The following is a 19,477-nucleotide window of genomic DNA, read 5'->3' as shown; positions in this document are numbered from 1 at the left end:
TTTTTTTTTTTTTTTTTTTTTTTTTTGTTTTTTTTTTTTTTTTTTTTTTTTTTTTTTTTTTTTTTAGAAATAATATCAATTCGACTGTCATGGATGTTATTTGCCAAATACGTATACCGTGTGTATATCGATTGATGATTAGTTTGTCGAGTGTGATGTTAATATCGATTACTCAGGACAGACGATAGTCGTTGAGATTTCCAGACGCAAAAATGCCAAAGTCCCTCTCGAGGAGAGGTATTTTCGAATTCACGTACGTTCGGGTCGGAGATTTGCATAAAATTGTTTGTACTAGAGGCTCTAAGTTAATTATGACGCAACGTGCGAAAATTATGCCTCTTCGAACGGTGCTTGATGTTCAATATCCGTCGTGAAGTTGTTAACCGGTCTTCTAAATTATCTATTAATTATCAAATTTCTTCCCTAGTAGAAAAGAACTTATAAGTGGACAAAATGTCAAGGGAAATATCAGTTAATAAACCTCTTAAATTACTGACTGGTCCTTTTACATAAATGAATTGATATATTTCCAAAGAGGAAACGAGAGAAAACTGAATCGAGTGACACGATGAAAAAAAAGAACAAAAATAAAAATTATTAACATAAAAAAGCTGCTTCTTGCTAAACTATATGCGTATTCAACTCTTATCTTGTTAGAGATAGTGATATCAAAGTAAATAAAGTCGATAAAAATCAAGTGTCCCATTCTGTATATAAGCTAAAGTTAATCAGAGAGATTTCCAAATTTTACTTTGGCAGTCCCTTTTCTATTTCTATGATACGAGCAACATAATAGACTCAGCACTAGATTCGATAGTAATAATCATTGATGCAAAGTCATTGTTCTTGTGAACATCGATGTACACAGTGTTAGTAAGGAAAAATCTAGCAATCGTATCGGACTTACTTAACCAAGTATGTAATGCTGTTTGATACAACTCCAGTGTTACCTAATTAAACACGTACGTGTATCGACACATAATCTGCACATACATAGATATATGTATTCGAAATTATCATTCACCCGGGGAAACTGTCATTTTTTTGTTTTCAGTAGTAGCTGAATGGACACGGTGGCTCGGGCAAGGCACAGCGCATGGATAGATAACAATTTCTGACAAATAGGAAACGTGCGGCATGAGTCTGCCGCGTTCTTCCCTGAAGGGATACTTTTTCTACGTATTGTTCTTCTCCGGTTTTCTGTTAGTTGTTCTGAATTTACTGCAGGACGAGATATGGCATCGTATGCGACCTCATTCTGGACAATCTCAATCCGTTCGCGTTCCCGACAACAGCAAGGTAATGAACAATTAGTCACTTTGTAGTTTCTCCCCCCGCTCTTAAACAAGCATCTTGCACATTTCAGAAGAGGAGACAGATTAAACTTAAGCTTGACGAGAGAAATGTTTAAATATTCGCTAAATTTCACTCTTGCCGGTGAATTCTCGCAGCAACATAGTCCGATGGTCGATTGTTCTTTTACCTAGACGATTAAACGAGAAATTAAAGCCTCGTTAAATGTGACGCATTATTTCCGCTTTCATATTATATACAGTGTAATAGAATCAACGTTCATAATTACGTGGGAAATTTTTGATGCAAGCGTGGAAGAAGACGACAAACACTAATCGTAGCGAGCCTTTTACTTCACTTTTGCAAAGAGTATCCGTCCTCAAATTATCGCAAAATTGATAATTATTTACACGTGAAACTGTGAAAAATTCGTATAAAAGATAAACGTAGCGAATAAGATTTATCAATAGTTTTTGGTTTTTATGAAGAATAAAGAAGACGCGGAGGCAAACATTGATACAGGAATTGACACGTTCGATGTGAGAGATGACACGCTATGCTAAAATTATATCTAATTGATCGCTCTTGATAAAATTTTAGCAAAAAGCAGGAAATGAAAAAACTGTTTCCTTTTTCTTGTTAAACTCGATGAGATAGAAATGAAGGAAATAGACACTGAAAGATGTTAATTATAATATTCAATGAGAAAATCTGTGGAGCAAAGTCTTCAATATTAAATTTATAAAACAAAAAAAAAAAAAAAAAAAAAACAGGAAAAAGAGAGATTCCATCGTGTCGAATACGTCCACCTTGAATCTCTCTGATGGAACAAGTCTACGACAGGCACGCACAGAGAAAGAGAAGCCCGCCAGAAATGTCCTTGACCTCGCTTGTAGGAATCGAATTGTAGGAATCACCTATTAATCGTAGTAGTATATTTATTAAAGACTTATTTATTGTAAACAGTTGACACCGTGTACATAGGGATCTACGATCATTTTACTCATCAATCATGTGCGCATCGATCATGTGTTCTTCGTGCATATACGTACGTATTGTGTCTGTTTGTTCGGGCGTGCGAATTCGTCAAAAAAAAAAAAAAAAAATCATCGAGAAATCACCTCCTACTCCTGCTCGTTCCCGAAAAATAGTTCTTCTTTCTTTCTTTCTTTCTTTCTTTCTTTCTTTCTTTCTTTTCTCTTGCGTTTGCATTCGCGGGAAATCGTGGACAACGAATAATGTTCAAAATTTGAGTTCTGACGCTCCGTTCTCAAAAATCGACAGATAAATCTTATATATATATATATATATATATATATATATATATATATATATGTGTCTGACTCCGTGTAAAGTTTTCAATTAACACTGCGGCACAAAACGATTTGTATTCGACTATTATTGAGAAGAGAAGAGAAGAAGGATTTCACGGCGGCCACGATTCGAGTTCGACGAACGACGCCATATTGCGAAGACGAACACGCGAGTGTACTTACGTCGATACTACGTTTAGTTTGTTATATAAAAATTGTAGACTATAGAGGATCAATTGTAATGCATTGTCAGGACGCAATAAACGCAATTTATGTTTCTAAGAAAAAAAAAAAAAAAAAAAAAAAAAAAAANAAAATTTTAAATATTAAATTTAAAAAAAAAAAAAAAAAAAAAAAAAAACTGGTAGATGCGTAAATAAATCTAAAGAGAAAGGCCAGGTAGAATAGAGAAGGAAAGCATTTTGTTAGAAATGTGAAAAACATTTTAAATATCGAATTTCGATCGCAGATCAAGCAAAATTGGCCTGCAAAGTTGAAGAAACCGACAATGCAGGTTTCGCAGACTCGAGAAAAAGTGAAGAGAATGCTTCCATCCGAGGTATAGTTACTAAATTGCATTGTCAATAGATGACTGCAGAGCAGTATGCGCGTGAAACCTATGCCGAGACAACCTTTCTATTTATCGAAATAGTGCATCCTATCTTAATATTAAAGACTTCATAATCTTACTAAAAGTGCAACGTTAAAAATATCAACTAACGCTTTAAAGTAAAAATGATCGTACGTTTCTGCTATTGCTCTATAATTGAGAGATAAATCCCACGTATAAGTTTTGTCAAAATTTCTAAAATATTAAACATTAATATTAATACCAATGTCATTTTTATTTTTTAGCAGTTAAATATTGGTACGAGAGTTGAACGAAAATTAATACTTCCGAGTTTATAATTTGATAAAAAAAGTTGGCTGCAATTTCAGAAACCTAACCCAAACCTAACCCAAACGCAAATAGATGAGATAGAGCAAGTCGCAAGTATTGTTTTTTATTTCGTTATGAAAGGAAGTTATAAAATCGGAAGTTATAAATTCGTGTTGGAAGTTGCCAAGTTACTTTTTATTTAATTCTCGATCTGTCAAAGATTCAATGGTTTCGTCTCTGGTTGTCTCTGTATTTTCTAAAATACTTGCAGCTAATACCAACTAGCTACTTAGTTTCGTGTAGTCCGCTTTGTTTCGTATGCCTATACACGATATACACAAACGTATGTATATTATAACATAATTAAGCAAATAGTAAATTGCGTATATTTGTGATTAGATTAGCTTTTTCTACCGATGATTCAATCCTGATCCAACATGCAGGCGCAACTTTGCTGTGTTTCATAGTTATTATAAAGCAATTGCCAATTTTGCCGTGTTTCATAATTATTATAAATAAAACAGCGTACGTAATTAGACGAAACTTGCTTTTACGCTTATTTGTCAATATAGATAGGTATCTCATAGGCATAATCATAAGTGTATAAACTATTATTTACAAATGTTATAACAGCATAATACATAAAATATCTACTTATGTATTATGCATACTACGCATTTGGAATTTATTTATTGAAAATGTGCGAAGAGTCAATATTTAATTTGATCTGAAGAACGATATTACTGATAAATTGGTTTAAATTGAAACTAATACTGCTTAAATTGATTTCTACGATTACAGTGATTTAACATGTACATATGTTTATGTACAGGGTGGAAAGAAAAATTTTTCCGTGGCCATCATAGATGAATCGCGTCCCAACAGCGACTTTATGGTTCTCGACGCGTGGATGTAATGTTTATATTTCGAATAGCGTCAACAGTTGGTTTTTTTAATTTGATTACTTAGATCCTCACTGATGCTGCAACTACGATAAATCAAATGTTAATGAAACGTAATCTGAAATGAAATGAAGTCGCTGTTAGCACTCACGCAGTGTTAAATGATTAAAAAACTTCTTTGCCATTTTTCAAGAGAACTATCAGGCTGCGACCTATGGTTCCTCGGAAAAGTTTTACCTTCGTGATGAATAGAATACACTACAAAAAAAAAAAAGAAAAAATCTTTGACCTTGAAATTGAAGATCAATTTTGCAGCAGGTTCTTTACCATGTATATCCATCAGATCGAAAGTGTAAAATTCATCTGCAGTGGCCACGGATAAACTTTTTTCCATTCTGTTTATAACTAAAGTTCCAAACTTATTTTTGTTCGTTCATATTTAAGATCGATTCTTTGATATTGTACGTAAACGTGGCAATGTCTTTCGTCGTAACCTTGCTACGATATTACTCGAGATTAATTGCAAGTAAGCCGCTGTTGGCTTACTTATATTTATCAATTTAAGTTGTATACGAACTGGAGACGTATAACCACGCGATTCTTTTGTTAAAAAGGTATCCAACCTAACTGGCACGACGATCCTAACACGCAACAGTCTAGAATCCATGGATCCGTCAAAAAGACCTTGGTATATGAAAGGAGGGACCAGAAGGCCTTATCCTGCCGTAAAATCCCACCGTACCGGACGAAGATTGGCGCGTTTGTGGCCCGACGAAGACTCTTATGACGATCGTGTTACTAATCAAGTAAGCTTTCCGATACACGCACACGTCTACACTTTCATTAGTCTGTAATGCCTTTTTTAATTTAGTTCAGAGTTTACCTTCGTTTAATTGATTATCAGTTTATCAAATCTTGTTACGATCGTAGTCATAATGAAGAGTATGTGTAGATACTATTGGAAATATGTATACTATAAAAGAAACGATAAAAAATAATTTCTCGTATCAGTTAATGTCATAGATAAGTGTGAATCAATTAAATCCCTAAAATCTTGTTGAGGTATCAGACTTATATTATTTGACTTATTACTGGCGCTATCTGTAGGACTTGTACATACGTACTAGATACGAAATTTCAACACCAGTAGTGGCTGTCGAATTAAAATTTTACACTTTTGAAATTTGACTGCCATTGTAAAAAATTTCATACGTCGTATCTTAAATTATCGAGGCGGCGATAAAAGCAATCGCCGTAATTGAGGAATTTTCCTTCGTACAAGAAGTCATATTGTCGTTTGCCTTTTAATACGGATTGCCTAATTTACGACTTTCTTCTCCAGACTAGAGCGTACTAAACGAAAATGGGAACATTGTGTTTCGCCGTCTCTTTCGAATTGCGCATAGCCATGCACACACACATACACACACATACATACATACATACACACACACGTACAATACTTACGTATGTACCTTGCTTTTCACCCTTTCTTCCACGGCACAATGCAGTCTATTATTCGTCTACTATATATAGGGCAGCGCTTTGAAAAAGCACCGTGCACAATTACGAGTTTCGCATAATTATAATTTGTTCTCTTTATTACAATGTTATTTGTTCACTGTTTCTTTAAACATATCTTGTCTAGTATAATGTCTATACTTGTTACAAGTACCTTTCCAAGTATCTTTTCCTCTCGTTTCGATGAACTTTATCTTGTATCGACCTGTGAAGCATCAATTTATCGATTAGGTCGTGTCGTATTTTATACTTAAAAAGGAGAAATTTAAAAAGATCTACAATTGAATTAATCGACTTCTCATCATTATCTGTAACGGACTAACGGAACAAATTATTTTCTCTGTCAATTTTGTAGTTGATGTACGTACCCACTGATTACAACAAAACTGGCGGCGATCGTCCAATGAAAAAGATAATGGTTCCACATGGCATGCCCGAGGCAAAAGTTGGCTCTGACATATTTCTTCAGCATCGATGCCCGGTTAATACCTGCACGATAGTCCGAGATAACGCCGAAGATGCAGATTTAATTCTGTTTAAAGACTACATAACGCACGTGGGAAGGAGATCTCCAAATCAAGTATGTCGTTCAAATTTTTTCCTATCTGGACCCGTGGTTCCCAACGTGGGGTAATCCGAGAATGAGTTATTATCAGTAAATTTTTTGCACTTCACCTTAAGGTGAGCTCAAGTTGTAGTTTGAATTTTGTTAGGTATCTTTATTTTATTTTATAACAGTTCAAATGATTGGAGCTTCCATTAAAGTTGAAAACTTTATTTGCTGTTTGTCACATCACTCCATTTTATTATCTTTTTTAACAATCTCTTAATAATTTCTTCAAGGTACTTCAACTGTTCTTTCGTTCTTTTATTTTATTTTATTTTTTTCATGGAAGTCGTGTTCTTTGAAAGCTTTAGACCAAGCTAGTGGCCTTTCAGGTTTTCTCCGTGTCAAAAATTCACTTTTTGAATAGTAATAGTTATGTGTCACAGAGATAGAGTCATCAGGATTTCAGAGATGCTTAGATGAGGCATGGGCAGAAAAAAAAAAAGGTTGGGAATCACTGATCTAGACCAAACATCAAAGTGATATGTAAAGTGACAGCAATGAACGAGGCAAAATTTAGAAAGATCTTCTAATTATAATTTAGAGTCTGGAGTAATAAATGTTCATGTTACGGAACAGCCAAATTGTAGAAATTTAGAAGCGAAAAGAATCGTGTAGTTGAAGCAAAGTAAGAAGTAACGAAAATGTTTGAGGTAAAGTAACTGAAAATTAAAGTATGGAACAACGACATACAAGTCGAGTCAACCACAATTTGCTCGTAACCGCGAAAAATGTTCAAATCGTATAACGCATCGTCACTTGGACAAATTGGGCTTGCTGCACAAATCACGAAGAGATTCGTGTTTGTGCCCTGCCACAGAATCGAATTATACATGTCGAATGAGACTAATACGATTTTCAGCAGGTGTGGATGCTGTATTTTTTAGAGTGCCCTTATCACACGCAGAGCGTGAAGAACGCTGTCATCAATTGGACGGCAACTTATCGTCGCGACAGCGACATAGTCGCGCCCTATGAAAGATGGCAATATTACGACCCTAGTGTCACACAAATATCGCAGAGTTTCAATTACGCAGCCAACAAGACTAAAAAGGTGATTAATGATTAACATCGTAGTCTCGTTTTAATTACTCTCGAGTTTCTCGAATCTCGAACGACACAGAATCACAACATTTTTTATTTAGTATTGGCATGCTGTCAAGTATAGGATGGGCCGAAAATCGCTTCCTACTGAAACAAATTCGTAATTTTTTTCATTATATATTTTTGAATTTGCAAACGCTCGGGCGGTCAACAGTCAGAAGAAAATAACTTTTAATGAAAATCGCGTGAATCATGTTAATTATGAGCTTGAATTTAATAATAAAGTTAATTTTTTCTTGTATTTTGATAATGTTTGATTGAGGAAAAAGAAAGGGAGTTTTGGCCAACTCTGTAACAAGAACCTTGTAATATTTAATGTTTTTCTTTAACTGGTTTTAACTAATATTTAATTTTTAATTTGATGTTTAATGTTGTTCCAGGTAGCGTGGTTCGTTTCCAATTGCCATCCGCGAAATCAACGTATGCATTACGCCAAAGAGCTTTCAAAATACATTCAAGTGGACATTTACGGGACCTGCGGTTCGTTACGATGCCCGCGTTCGCAATCCCAAGCCTGTTTCGACATGCTCGACGAAGATTACAAGTTCTACCTTGCTTTCGAGAATTCAAATTGTAAGGATTACATTACGGAGAAGTTCTTCGTCAATGGTCTCGGGTATGAGATAACATTTATTAATCTTAATACTTATGCTTGCAGCTGAAATTGCGCGAATGTTGCATCGAAACTGCGATACAATGATTTTTTTTTTCTTTTTTTTTTTTCAATTGCAACGCGCGGTGTCCCGTCTTTTTTAGGCGGTGCGAGAAAGTACACGCGAGTGCCAGTTTCGAGTGCCACTTAAAAATTTTGCTGGGTTGTTGCCATAATTGCCAAAGTGTGCTTCGCGCTCAGTTGTTACCACCCTTATTTAGTGCACTTTCGTGTGTGTAGAGGTCCTCAAGATTCCCTCCTGCCCTACTCTGTTGAAGTGTTGTCTTCACCGAGATTTTGGAACAAGGGTTACCTTGTTGCCAGAACCTGAAGCTGGTTCGCCGCTATCCGATCTTTCGATTTCTCCGAAATTATATACAACTGTAATTTCTTTTTATCTTTTTGTCGTTCGTGTCGTTCTTGTCATCCTCTTAAATAAATAACGGACGTTTAATTAGACAGGTTTAAGTTACCGTTAAGAGATTAACATCCATTCGAAAGTGTCGAACATTATGGAGGGATTATTCTCTTAGTTAAGCAGTTCAGTATCCTTGGCCTGTTTGATCGTCCAGATAAGATAGAAAAGATTCTCTCCAAATCGGTGGGCGATATTCGATTCTCATTGTCACTCGTGGTAAACAAATCCAGTAAAATCGCGCGTGGCATTTTCCACGACTTAACGTTTTTTCCCCATTTATGAATTTGAGTAAATGCAAACTATCTGCGTGGATTATTGCATCTTTTCAAATAACAATTTGCATTTTGCAATCGACGCAGAAAGAGAGAGAGAGAGAGAGAGAGAGAGTTATTAAGACTGTGAGAGGACTCTTAAGAAACGTAGAGTCTAAAGTTTGAACAAAGGTAACCGCTGTTTTCAAAATGTAGTTTCAAATATATTCCTTAAATGTCGGTCGCTAACTGCTCGCCGGATTCTGACGTTGAGCGATACACTTTTTGCTTTTATTGTCAGGACGATACAGTTTTCGTCTCGCGCTGACGGTTGGTGACCTGACAAACACGTTACGTTCCAATTCGACGTGTTTTCGTTTACAAGACAAATTTCTGTTTTCAAAATTCAGGCACAATGTTCTGCCAATTGTGATGGGCGCGCATCCAACGGACTATGCTCGCAGCGCACCTTACCGTTCGTACATCCACGTGGACGAGTTCGAGTCGCCGAAAGAGCTCGCCGAGTATCTTCATCGCCTGGACCGGGACGACGAGTTGTACAATTCGTACTTTCGCTGGAAGGGTACCGGCGAGTTTATCAACACTTACTTCTGGTGCCGTGTTTGCGCGATGCTGCACGACGACCGGCCGCCGAAATTTTACAAGGACGTGAACGAGTGGTGGCGAGGCGACGGGATATGCACGACCGCGTCGTGGCGTGAACACGACTCGGTCCGAGCAGGAAACTCGAAGAATACTTGAAGCTGCTGATGTTAATTCAGACAGCTTACACACGCGGTGTCAGACTAATCGTTTAGATATGCACGAGCTAGGCTGTCAGGAGACACGCGTGCAGGTTTTCATCGAACAATATGCCTCGTTCTGTCGTTTTACGTTGACCTCGGATTTGTCGACAAGGAGTCCGTCTATGGCGTTCCGACAAACGATGTCTGACTAGTCTGTTAATCGACGAAAAGACTGCCGACTACGAATTGGTCTTCGGCGAAACATGAAGATCATCCGGGAGCATCCGGGAATTTGTATTTTTCGACGACAACACAGACTTTTACACGACGATGCGTGTATCGATGATGGATAACTGATGCGCCGTTTTATAGACGAACAGTTTTGACCCGCTCGCGCCTTTCTGCGGGATCCTGGTTTTCTTTCGTTGAAAATGGCAGTATAAATCAACGTTTTGACTCGGGTCAATTACATATTATAAATTACAAATCCTTCTCTTTTTTTGGGGGAGGCGGAGGGGGGAGGCAATATGTCACAATCCATATTAAATGATCTCTTGTACATTAAATCGCTATTAAATTACAATAGTTTACGCACAGAGTAAATAACTTCGGCGTTTCTCTTAGATTGAGGGTTTTTATAATGTTCCTTTCAAATTCGTACAGACGCACGTAAGATTCTTGTTCAAGTCTTTTATGGATTGTTTTGAAATATTAACGTCCGACATATTAGACACTTGTAAAACATTATTTTCATAAAGTAGATATGTATTGCCATCGTTCGTGGTAATTTGGCGAGACAGTGTTTTATACGATTATTAATAAATTACGAATATCGACGTAGCTAGCACGAAATGAAAAAAACGATGAAAATTCGAGAGAAACATACTCGATTTGATCAGTTCGCAAAGAACATAACTGCAAATTATACGTCTCATTGAACATTCGTTGTCATATGTGTTTTAAGATAAAGACAACTTTACTTTGATTGTGTATTCGTGAAATATAGTATTAATAATTTGTACATTTTGGACTCAGATTATAATTTTCTATGAAAATTGAAATGGGAGACAAAACGTAAGACTTGAAGTTGATTTTGTTTTCGTAGAAAGAAGTGCACAAAATTACGTTCGTATTAGTTTCTTGTAAATATACACGAATGAAGTGTAACGAGACGATTATTTTTTTCCTCGAAATTGAAGGCATGTTCAAGCTCAACAGATACGTTAGATTATCGTTACATATATGCTCACGTATGAGAAATGAAAAATGAGAGTTGCATGTGATGATGATAAATTTTCGATGCGGGTTAATATAATTTTAAGTGTTTTTGATAACGACATAATATATCTGGCGCGCGTTGAATATTGATTAGAGTTCAAACAAGTTATTCATGTGGGTTCGAATTGAGATCACACTTTTTTGTTTCAATTAATTTTGTTTCTCTCCATTATGGGATTGCTAGCAATTTGGTAATCTAGCTCGTTTGAAATGTTTCTGTTAGACACATTTTTCTTACTTAGCGATAGACACGTATCACGCATTATACGAACTTGTTACAGCATCAAAGGATTTATTTAAAAAAAACTTTTGTTTGATGTTTTCTTAGAATTTTGAATTTTTACCGCTGATGATTGTTAATTGTTAAGGATATTTTCTAGCACGCGCGATTGCTAAGCGTATTGTTTCTTTTTTTCTCGTAATGCAACTAGATCCAACTCGTTCAAAATAACGAGAACTTTTTTTGTTGCCGCAGATTTCTTCGTAGATAATTTTTAGAGATTAAATTATAATCTGTGTATAGCAAGATACGACACATGGAACGAATTATCTGTAAATTATCTCTAGATTAAGTCTCCCGAGGTGTGATGTTTACAATGGTATTTGTTAATAGGTATCGATAGTTCGTATAAATATTAATGATCACTGATCAATGTACTGTGACTAGAATAATGCTTTGTTAGAATATTCTCAAATTCTCGAAAGCGTAAACTGCAATCATACGACGACGAGACGATCGCAGGATCGCATGGAGAGACAGCTTCTAAAGTTTTGAGATTATTCGTTAAGAGTGGAATTGACAAATGTAGCAAGTACTTATGTACGTGTAAGAAAATGTTTGCACATAGCTTATACATAGTAAATGTTTATGGTATGGAATTTACTAGATTCGAACCTACATGGATAAGTATTGGCGTTTGACAATTATGATTCAATCGATCTAATCAGTCTACAGTCGTGTCATGTTTTGTAAAGACCTCTTGTCCGATTCGCGTGAGACGAAGAAGAAGAAGAAGAAGAAGAAGAAGAAGAAGAAGAAGAAGAAGAGAAAGGAAAAATAGCCGTTGAAATCTTTTTCGTTGACGTTCATCTACTGTAATATAATACTGTTAATCGTGTTCTAAATGCAAATCCTACTAAACATTGGCAACTAATGATTGACACTAGTTGTTCAACCTTTTGCCAGCTGCTATCGTAGGTGACCATCATTTCTACGTAAATGGTCTTTTTTCACAAAGATCTTTTACATCGCGTCAATGTATATTCAATACGTTATACGTTGTACAGTCGTTATTTGTAAAATATCCAATCAAGTGTGTGAAACTTTTACAAGATCTAGTCAAGCGTGTGACCTTGTCGAGGAACTTTTTCGAGTCATTCGTATCGCTACGTACGCAACGTGTACCTGTTCAAATGATTCCTACCTATGACTTACGTTGAATTTAATTAATGTGTCGTTAAGTTAATTTTACGTAGCTAATTTAAATAGTTGTTTCGTCGAGTGAATCGTTGCGTGCTTTATTCGTTGATGATAATACGTAATGCTTTTTCAGCAAATTTTATTTTTATCACGATAATAATGGATATTTATATCGATGTGAGAACTCTTGCGAAGACATTTATGGTTTTTTTCTGAACTTTTACAGGATTCTGTAAATAACGTGTCAATTTATATTTAATATTGTTGGTACAATTTGCATCAAGTTTTGTTTTTATTCTTTTACTGTGTTTTCAAGCTATACCTGCGTATAATGTTTCTTTCAATTACAATTTAAGCATCGGACGTGTTGCTTTCTGTTTTACATTTTGAATTTATAATCGTCTGTAGCAGAACTGCACTTTGGCATTTGTTAACACTTCAAACAATTTTACAGTACTGATTTGCCCATAAACATGATTACAGAGTGGTTTTACATTAATTTCCTATCATGGACATATCAATTGATCAATTAATAATGATTAAATGTTAACTATTAGTTGAAAACAAATTGTAGACAGTTGTGCGATGTAAGCTTTCGTGTATTGTGAACGAGAATGCTTGGTAAACAAACTGCATTGTAAAATCAAACAAAAATCAATAATCGTCGACGTACAATCTTGAAGAGGTACACATACTGTGCAAAGAAGTCATTTCTCGCTTCCATTCTTGTACAAAAAGATTGCACAAATATCGAAAGGATAATGTTTCAATCGAAGATTTCGATTTTATACTGATATACATTCGCACGTAGTGGTAACGTAAATTGTTATACTTTTAGGTTGTTCTCTTTTTGCTCGTTACGTAATAGTGATTAATGTGAAATGTGTCAGCTTATCAAAATTCTGAGGTATTTAAAAGTTTGCAAAGTGTCGAAAAAAACTTTGAAAAATCTTTTCCATTCATTATTGTTGTACGAATTTCTTTAAAATTTGCGTAGTACCATCAAATTATAAATCGAACGACTGTAAATTGTATTATTTCTATTTTTATTCACCTCGAAAGGTACTGTATTATCCGCTTTCGATCGGTGATAGTTAATTTCCCAATTGTACGCAGTTCTCAATATTCGGTAAGGAAGTTGTACAATAGTTAGCACATTGGCAACAAAAATGCGATGAAACATTGTTGAAACTGTAAAAGATAATCGTGTACGTTGGACATATGATTGCGAAGAATGTTAATAGTGAGGACATAAATTCCGTTGCGACTAACAATAAGATTTTCGTTTAACTTTTAACTATTTGTATCGATTGTTCGATAGACGTTAATACCAAATAATTATTGTAAGTTAAGGGTAAACCTACGTTCGAGGTGCAGAAGAATTAGCGAGAGTAATAAAGAACTTGTTCGTAAGACTAGCCATAGCTCAAAACGTAGCTCAAACAGTACAGACTAATCCATATTTTTTTTTCTTTTTTTTTTTTTTTAGTACTTGTTAGCTCGAAGAAGGAAACCAATACGAGAAAATAGCATAGAAATGTTGCACATGTGAAATGCACGCGTAAAATTACACTACAAGCAGATTACTTCATTGTGGATTCTGCCATAGTTTCTAATTGGTTCCTATGTAACGTCGATCTTTTCAGAGTGCGCACAATCAAGTTAGTACGTATAATTAGGTAACCGTTTGATAGCCCGGTCGAAGTATCGATCAGCCAGGTTACAATGATGTGACCGATCGTTTCAAGGATATGTGCCCGCACGCAAATATGACTCCGGAATATGTTCATAAACTTCTTAGTTCGTTTCTTTTTTTTTTTTTTTTTTTTTTTTTTTTAAGGAACTAGCAAATTAAGTAGCACGTTAATCCAAAGAGCAACACAACCGATTGATTGAAACAATGGATGAAAGTAAACGGTATCGTTTGTTGTTTGATGAATGTTTGAAAGTGAGAAATGTGTTTAGAAAACGTGACGCGAACTATTTTCTAGAAAACTTTGATTCAATTCTAAACAATAAAATATCGATAAGTATATTCGCTGTATAGATCATTGCGCTTTATCGTTAACAATATTTTCTATATATTTAAATATATTAGGTATACATGTATCTATATTTCAGTGAAAAATTTAGATTCTAAATTTTTTTGATATTTAAGCACATTTTTGATGTAAAAATATGACCAAGTTGTTTATTTCTTTGCCAACGTTTATATTAGTTACCGTCGTTTGTTTTCGAATTGTTTAAATATATTGCTATTACATGCTGTTCGATATTTTAACTTTATTTAACGTACTATGCTAATTTCATGATACATTGAATTATGACATTAGTCAGTGCGGCATATGGAATTCGATGAAATAACATCAGTACTGATAGTACATGTATATTAAATACACTATGTATTTAGATCCAAAAATGTGAATAACTATCAGAGAATTCTGAGCGTGCTTTAAAAATCGTGATAGGGGCTTGATTAATTAATTAATTAATTAATTATCGGTACTGTTTGTAATAATTGGTGCTGGTGTACCTACGCCACATCTCGCAAGAGAATTTTTTTGTGGTGATAATGGTTAATCAATAATTACTATAGAGAATTAGCGTGTAAGATTTAGCGATTGAAAATAATATACAACATAGAACGTACAATTTTCTTGTTTTTTTGTTTTTGAGCTATTAAAATAGATTGTAAAGCGTATAAAGGCAATACGGAAAAAATATGATAAATCAATGTTTGTTGATTTTTTTTATGTTACTTGATGATTAAAAACAAGTATATATTTTTATATGAAATAATTGTGAAAGGAAATCCGAAGAAAGATATTGAAGATACATATGTGACTAATAAATCTATCGATGTTTTATATATGAAACAAATAATATTAATTTAGTTGTCATGTTACTTTAGTTTACACAATTAACGTCATTAATATTATTTACATATTCAAGAGAATGATAAAACGCATACATATGTATATATTTAATTCCAAAATTAAGTACGAAAGTAGTTTCAACGTGGAATTGATTGACAACATAGTGAATTTTCAAAATTTCCCTCTGTAAGAGATGGGAAATACGACTTATCATGTTTTTACCATGCGGTCTTCGTATAGAAGAGACAAATGCGTGAGCCCTAATATTGTAACTTGTTAGTATAATCAAGGGGAACACCATGAATAGTACAGTTAAATTGTCAATTGTATTGCGTCATTGTTTTTAATCTGTGTTCACTATCTTACATCGTAGTATAATTTCCATGCATTTTGTCAGTTATATGTTCACACATTTTTAATGTAAATATGTTCATCCTATGACAACAGTGTTACTATTCACTATGTTAGACATTAATCTTCAGAACGGTCGCACACTGTGAAACTAGATAGCGTCATAATTTGTAAATAGTAATTTATACCATTATAATAAAATGCGTACGATGCGTTCATAATGACATTTAATGTAATATTTGACATTTGTAGAAACTATCAAGGGTATTCTATGGAAAGCATACTCTTATGCATTTTATCTTGCCGAAAACGGAAACTTAGCGTGCCACGACTAATATATTGTACGATTATAATCGTGAAATTTAGATAAGATAAGGTAATGTTATATTGATGTATTTAATTGTTCATTCTTTTTCTACGATTGTTTCCCAGGTCAAAGTTTATTCCTTCGTCTACTACCGGTAGAAAAATTTAAAAAAAAGTAAAATGAAACGTAGCATTGCTTCGTACAATGAAAGAGTAGAATAATACTTAATAATGCTACATCGTTCTAAATTATATTAGGACCATCTAATTGCATACGTACATTTTGTAAGAAATTTAAGAAATTTGTATTACTTTTGAGACTATCTTTGTTAAAACTATTATCAGCACGCTTTCGATATTTCTCTTAGTTCGATAGTTCGGTAGGTCTCTTCGTTCAATACAAGTGCAAAGTATTTATGTATTACGTATTTATATTTATATTATATACGTTCCTGATTGTGGGAATAAAAATGAACGCTATTCTTACTTTTGAAATAGTCTTGTTTTCTTACCTGGTGATACATTTTTATGGAAACTGTTGTATTTTTACAATTGTCAGCAATAATGATTCGTTTTCAACTTCGATTTGGACAATTATTTTTGGACAAAATTCAATAAATCACTTGCACATTCGATAGACTTAAATTCTACTTGTATTTTCCAATGGAATGATATTGACAATTATTAACGATTTTCGTCTGAAAGAAAATTAAACCATAATTTATTTAAAAAATTTTGAAACATACGGTCCTGAGAATTCTGCATCGAATAGGAAAATTTTCGGTAAACTGCCCGTCCGAGGTATAATTCTCGAAATTATTCTCGAACGAATACACAATTATTTGAAAGAATAAACTTTCTTTTTCAAAGAGGAAAAATTAACGTAACGAACATATATTGTAAATTTCATGTTCTTTATTTAAAGCGTTCCTCGTCGATAAAATTTCAGATTTTCTAAAAAACGCACGGTGCCCTTTTTCCTCTTTGTTTTGTCTCTTTACACTCAATAAACCCTGATGGGCTTCATCCTATGGTTCAATCTGTACGGCTGATCGCCTTTTCAACTACAGCTCACTGAGCATGTGATCCCTTTATCCCTTTGTAATTCCTTTACTTACCCTGCCATCGTTTCCCCCAGTTTTTTCTCACGTGCATAAGGATTCTTCGTAAATGTTATTTTTCATGACGTCCACATTGCAACGGATCTATCATCCATCATATTATAAATCCAATTCTGTCATGTCTAAATATACAATACTTCAATTTTTTGCACTTGCGATTTTACTTTCTTCGGTTTCCTCTAATTATTGTTTTTAAAATAACTTTATCAGTCGTGGCGGCAAAAATAACTTCACGATTTAAAGTTTATCTTCATCTAAACGGAACTTTTCAGATGTTGAGCCCTCAAGTTTTCTTTTTACTGCTTTTTTAAACAGCTCCTATAATATTACCATTGACTAAAGATAGAATAGACATGAAATTATATAAAATAAAATAGAATATAGAACATTTACGTGTTCTGAAATACCGGCCTCCAAAAAAAAAAATCAGTGTTTCTTGCGCCCTCTGCAACTTGCTGCAGTGAACATAAGATTACGTCTGTCAAGACGATAAAGTCGGTAGCATTGTTTTTATTACGAAACGGTCAATTATTGGAACGATGATTTCAAAAAAATCTGCAGTATGATCAAGTCGTTCCGATGAAAAATCACATTTAAATATTGGGAAGCATTCAAATTAAATTGTTTCGTTTGGTAGAGTTTTTCATTTTTCGTTTAAAGTTGGAAAATATATGTATCTATATACGTATCATGGTACGAAATATACGCGCAATGATTTTAGCTTATAGATAAAGATTACAGCGCCAATGAAACGGTGAAATTCGTAATTACATCTCGCGAGATCCAATTGTAATCGATATTATTTACAACCGATCTGTAATATTAGGACGAGACGTGAAAGTGTCAGATTTAGATAGAAAATACGATAAAAAGAAACATCATTCGGAATTTGTCAGGTAAAGACCACAATCAATTTCAGACTTGTTTTTATATTGTTGAATCTGTTTGCAATTAAGAAAAATAAGCGCTACTTGAAAGAGTTATATTATATATCAATGCCGGCATTTGTTGGTTAGAAATGAATATATGTATGTATTTTCACAAGCAATGGCTCAAGGTAGTATACTTTGAACGATTATGATAAAAGTCTTTGCTGTATCATATTATTGTTGTGACGAGATACGATTATTGTCAGTGTGTTGGCTTTTTGAAATCAGTTCTGAAAATATATAATATAAAAGTTATCTATTGCAAACGCGTGTTTAATAAAAGACACGATAAATGTTAAAGGCGGTTTCATTGAATGTTGAAGTTTATTAATTTAATAAACAATAGACTTTTTAAATACTTTTCTTCATCTACGTGAAATATATGTATGTGTATATATATTTGTTTTTAAATACGTAACAGCTTGGTATTATAATCGTGACAGCTGAATCTCATGTATACAGTGTTAGTGCAATTTTAAAATGTTTCGTCCAACACGCAATATATTTATAAAAGATTATTTTTATAAGCGTTTCAATATTTTCGTCAGTAAATACATATACACATGTATATGCAAGCATTGCTTTCTAATGAATTCTATCAAACTAAATAAAATTAATTAATACTATTGGGGACATTCTTGTAGGACATTTGTTTTTTCATAAATCAGTCGAATCCTATTCGCGGATGCTCAAACCACCCACCCCACCCCACCAAATTAGTTAGTGACGCGAACCTGTTGCGCGGGGGGTTAGTCCATTGTCGAAAATCGTAGTGTTAACATGTATTATCTCGTTTGACGTTTATTAACTGTGTGACAGTTTCCCCGTCATTTTTTCATTGTGCTACTGTCAACTCTATTCACGTTTTTTTTAAACAATTTAATTAACTTACTTCTTTCTGACCATTTTACTGGTAACTCATATTACGAACTTTCAAAATGGTACTTAACCTTGACCGTTGTTTCACATTGATATAATATATTACTTTTGTACATTTATATTGAAAGTTTTAATTTTCTTTTGTACAGATTATTAGTTGATTGTGATAAAACTTCAAAGTGTTAGAGGGACGTTATGAAATTCAAAAGTACATGACAGTAATGCAGGTGTTGTGACATTTAATTTATTTATTTTTACTTGATTAATAAAAATAGAAGCTTTTGTACGTTTGTTTCCTCTTTTTATTAGATAATTGTTAATATTTTATTGGATAATTATTAATTTAATCGATGTACATTGTTAACAATCAGAGATAGGTTTGAACACGTTCTGCGCATCGCATTTTTTGCGTACTGCGCAGCTTTGTGTAACGTTGAAAAGAAATGCGCCATATTTGATTGATATAAAGTACATTTGAGATTTGCAGAATATAATATTTTACAAATCAATTGTATGACAGAATACTTATTACTTGTTAAACATTTAACAATATTAGATACTTATAAATATTCGACAATATCTTAGATTAATATTTTAAGTATTTTTAAAAACAAATTATAACATTTCACA

The 19,477-nt window shown here is 33.9% G+C and overlaps 1 protein-coding gene and 2 long non-coding RNA genes across 11 annotated transcripts in view; 2 read left to right on the top strand and 1 right to left on the bottom strand.

Moving 5' to 3' along the window:
- Positions 1-16,413, top strand: part of LOC122533750 (glycoprotein 3-alpha-L-fucosyltransferase A) — a 23,145-nt gene extending 6,732 nt beyond the window's left edge. For 3 of the 9 annotated variants that reach the window (XM_043663764.1, XM_043663761.1, XM_043663766.1), the window contains exons 2-8: positions 1,058-1,299; positions 3,076-3,165; positions 5,003-5,194; positions 6,265-6,489; positions 7,379-7,570; positions 8,001-8,236; positions 9,352-16,413. In XM_043663764.1, the coding sequence (XP_043519699.1) occupies positions 1,138-1,299; positions 3,076-3,165; positions 5,003-5,194; positions 6,265-6,489; positions 7,379-7,570; positions 8,001-8,236; positions 9,352-9,703 (1,449 nt within the window). In that variant the 5' untranslated portion in view covers positions 1,058-1,137 and the 3' untranslated portion in view covers positions 9,704-16,413. Of the gene's footprint in view, positions 1-1,054; positions 1,300-3,075; positions 3,166-5,002; positions 5,195-6,264; positions 6,490-7,378; positions 7,571-8,000; positions 8,237-9,351 lie in introns of all 9 variants that reach the window. The other 6 variants (XM_043663763.1, XM_043663762.1, XM_043663765.1 and 3 more) reach the window with 4 other exon arrangements.
- On the top strand, positions 1,313-2,918 carry LOC122533752. Its single transcript, XR_006307773.1, has 3 exons — positions 1,313-1,324; positions 1,764-1,769; positions 2,649-2,918. It is a non-coding gene; the product is annotated as an uncharacterized LOC122533752 (long non-coding RNA).
- On the bottom strand, positions 16,233-17,336 carry LOC122533751. Its single transcript, XR_006307772.1, has 3 exons — positions 17,037-17,336; positions 16,431-16,616; positions 16,233-16,370 (listed from the first exon to the last, which is right to left on the bottom strand). It is a non-coding gene; the product is annotated as an uncharacterized LOC122533751 (long non-coding RNA).
- Positions 17,337-19,477: the final 2,141 nt, after the last annotated feature.

The sequence above is a fragment of the Frieseomelitta varia genome, unplaced genomic scaffold (genome assembly GCF_011392965.1).
Source record: "Frieseomelitta varia isolate USP_RPSP 00005682 unplaced genomic scaffold, Fvar_1.2 scaffold_550, whole genome shotgun sequence".
Taxonomy (NCBI): domain Eukaryota; kingdom Metazoa; phylum Arthropoda; class Insecta; order Hymenoptera; family Apidae; genus Frieseomelitta; species Frieseomelitta varia.
This window is presented reverse-complemented; position numbering and strand designations above follow the sequence as displayed.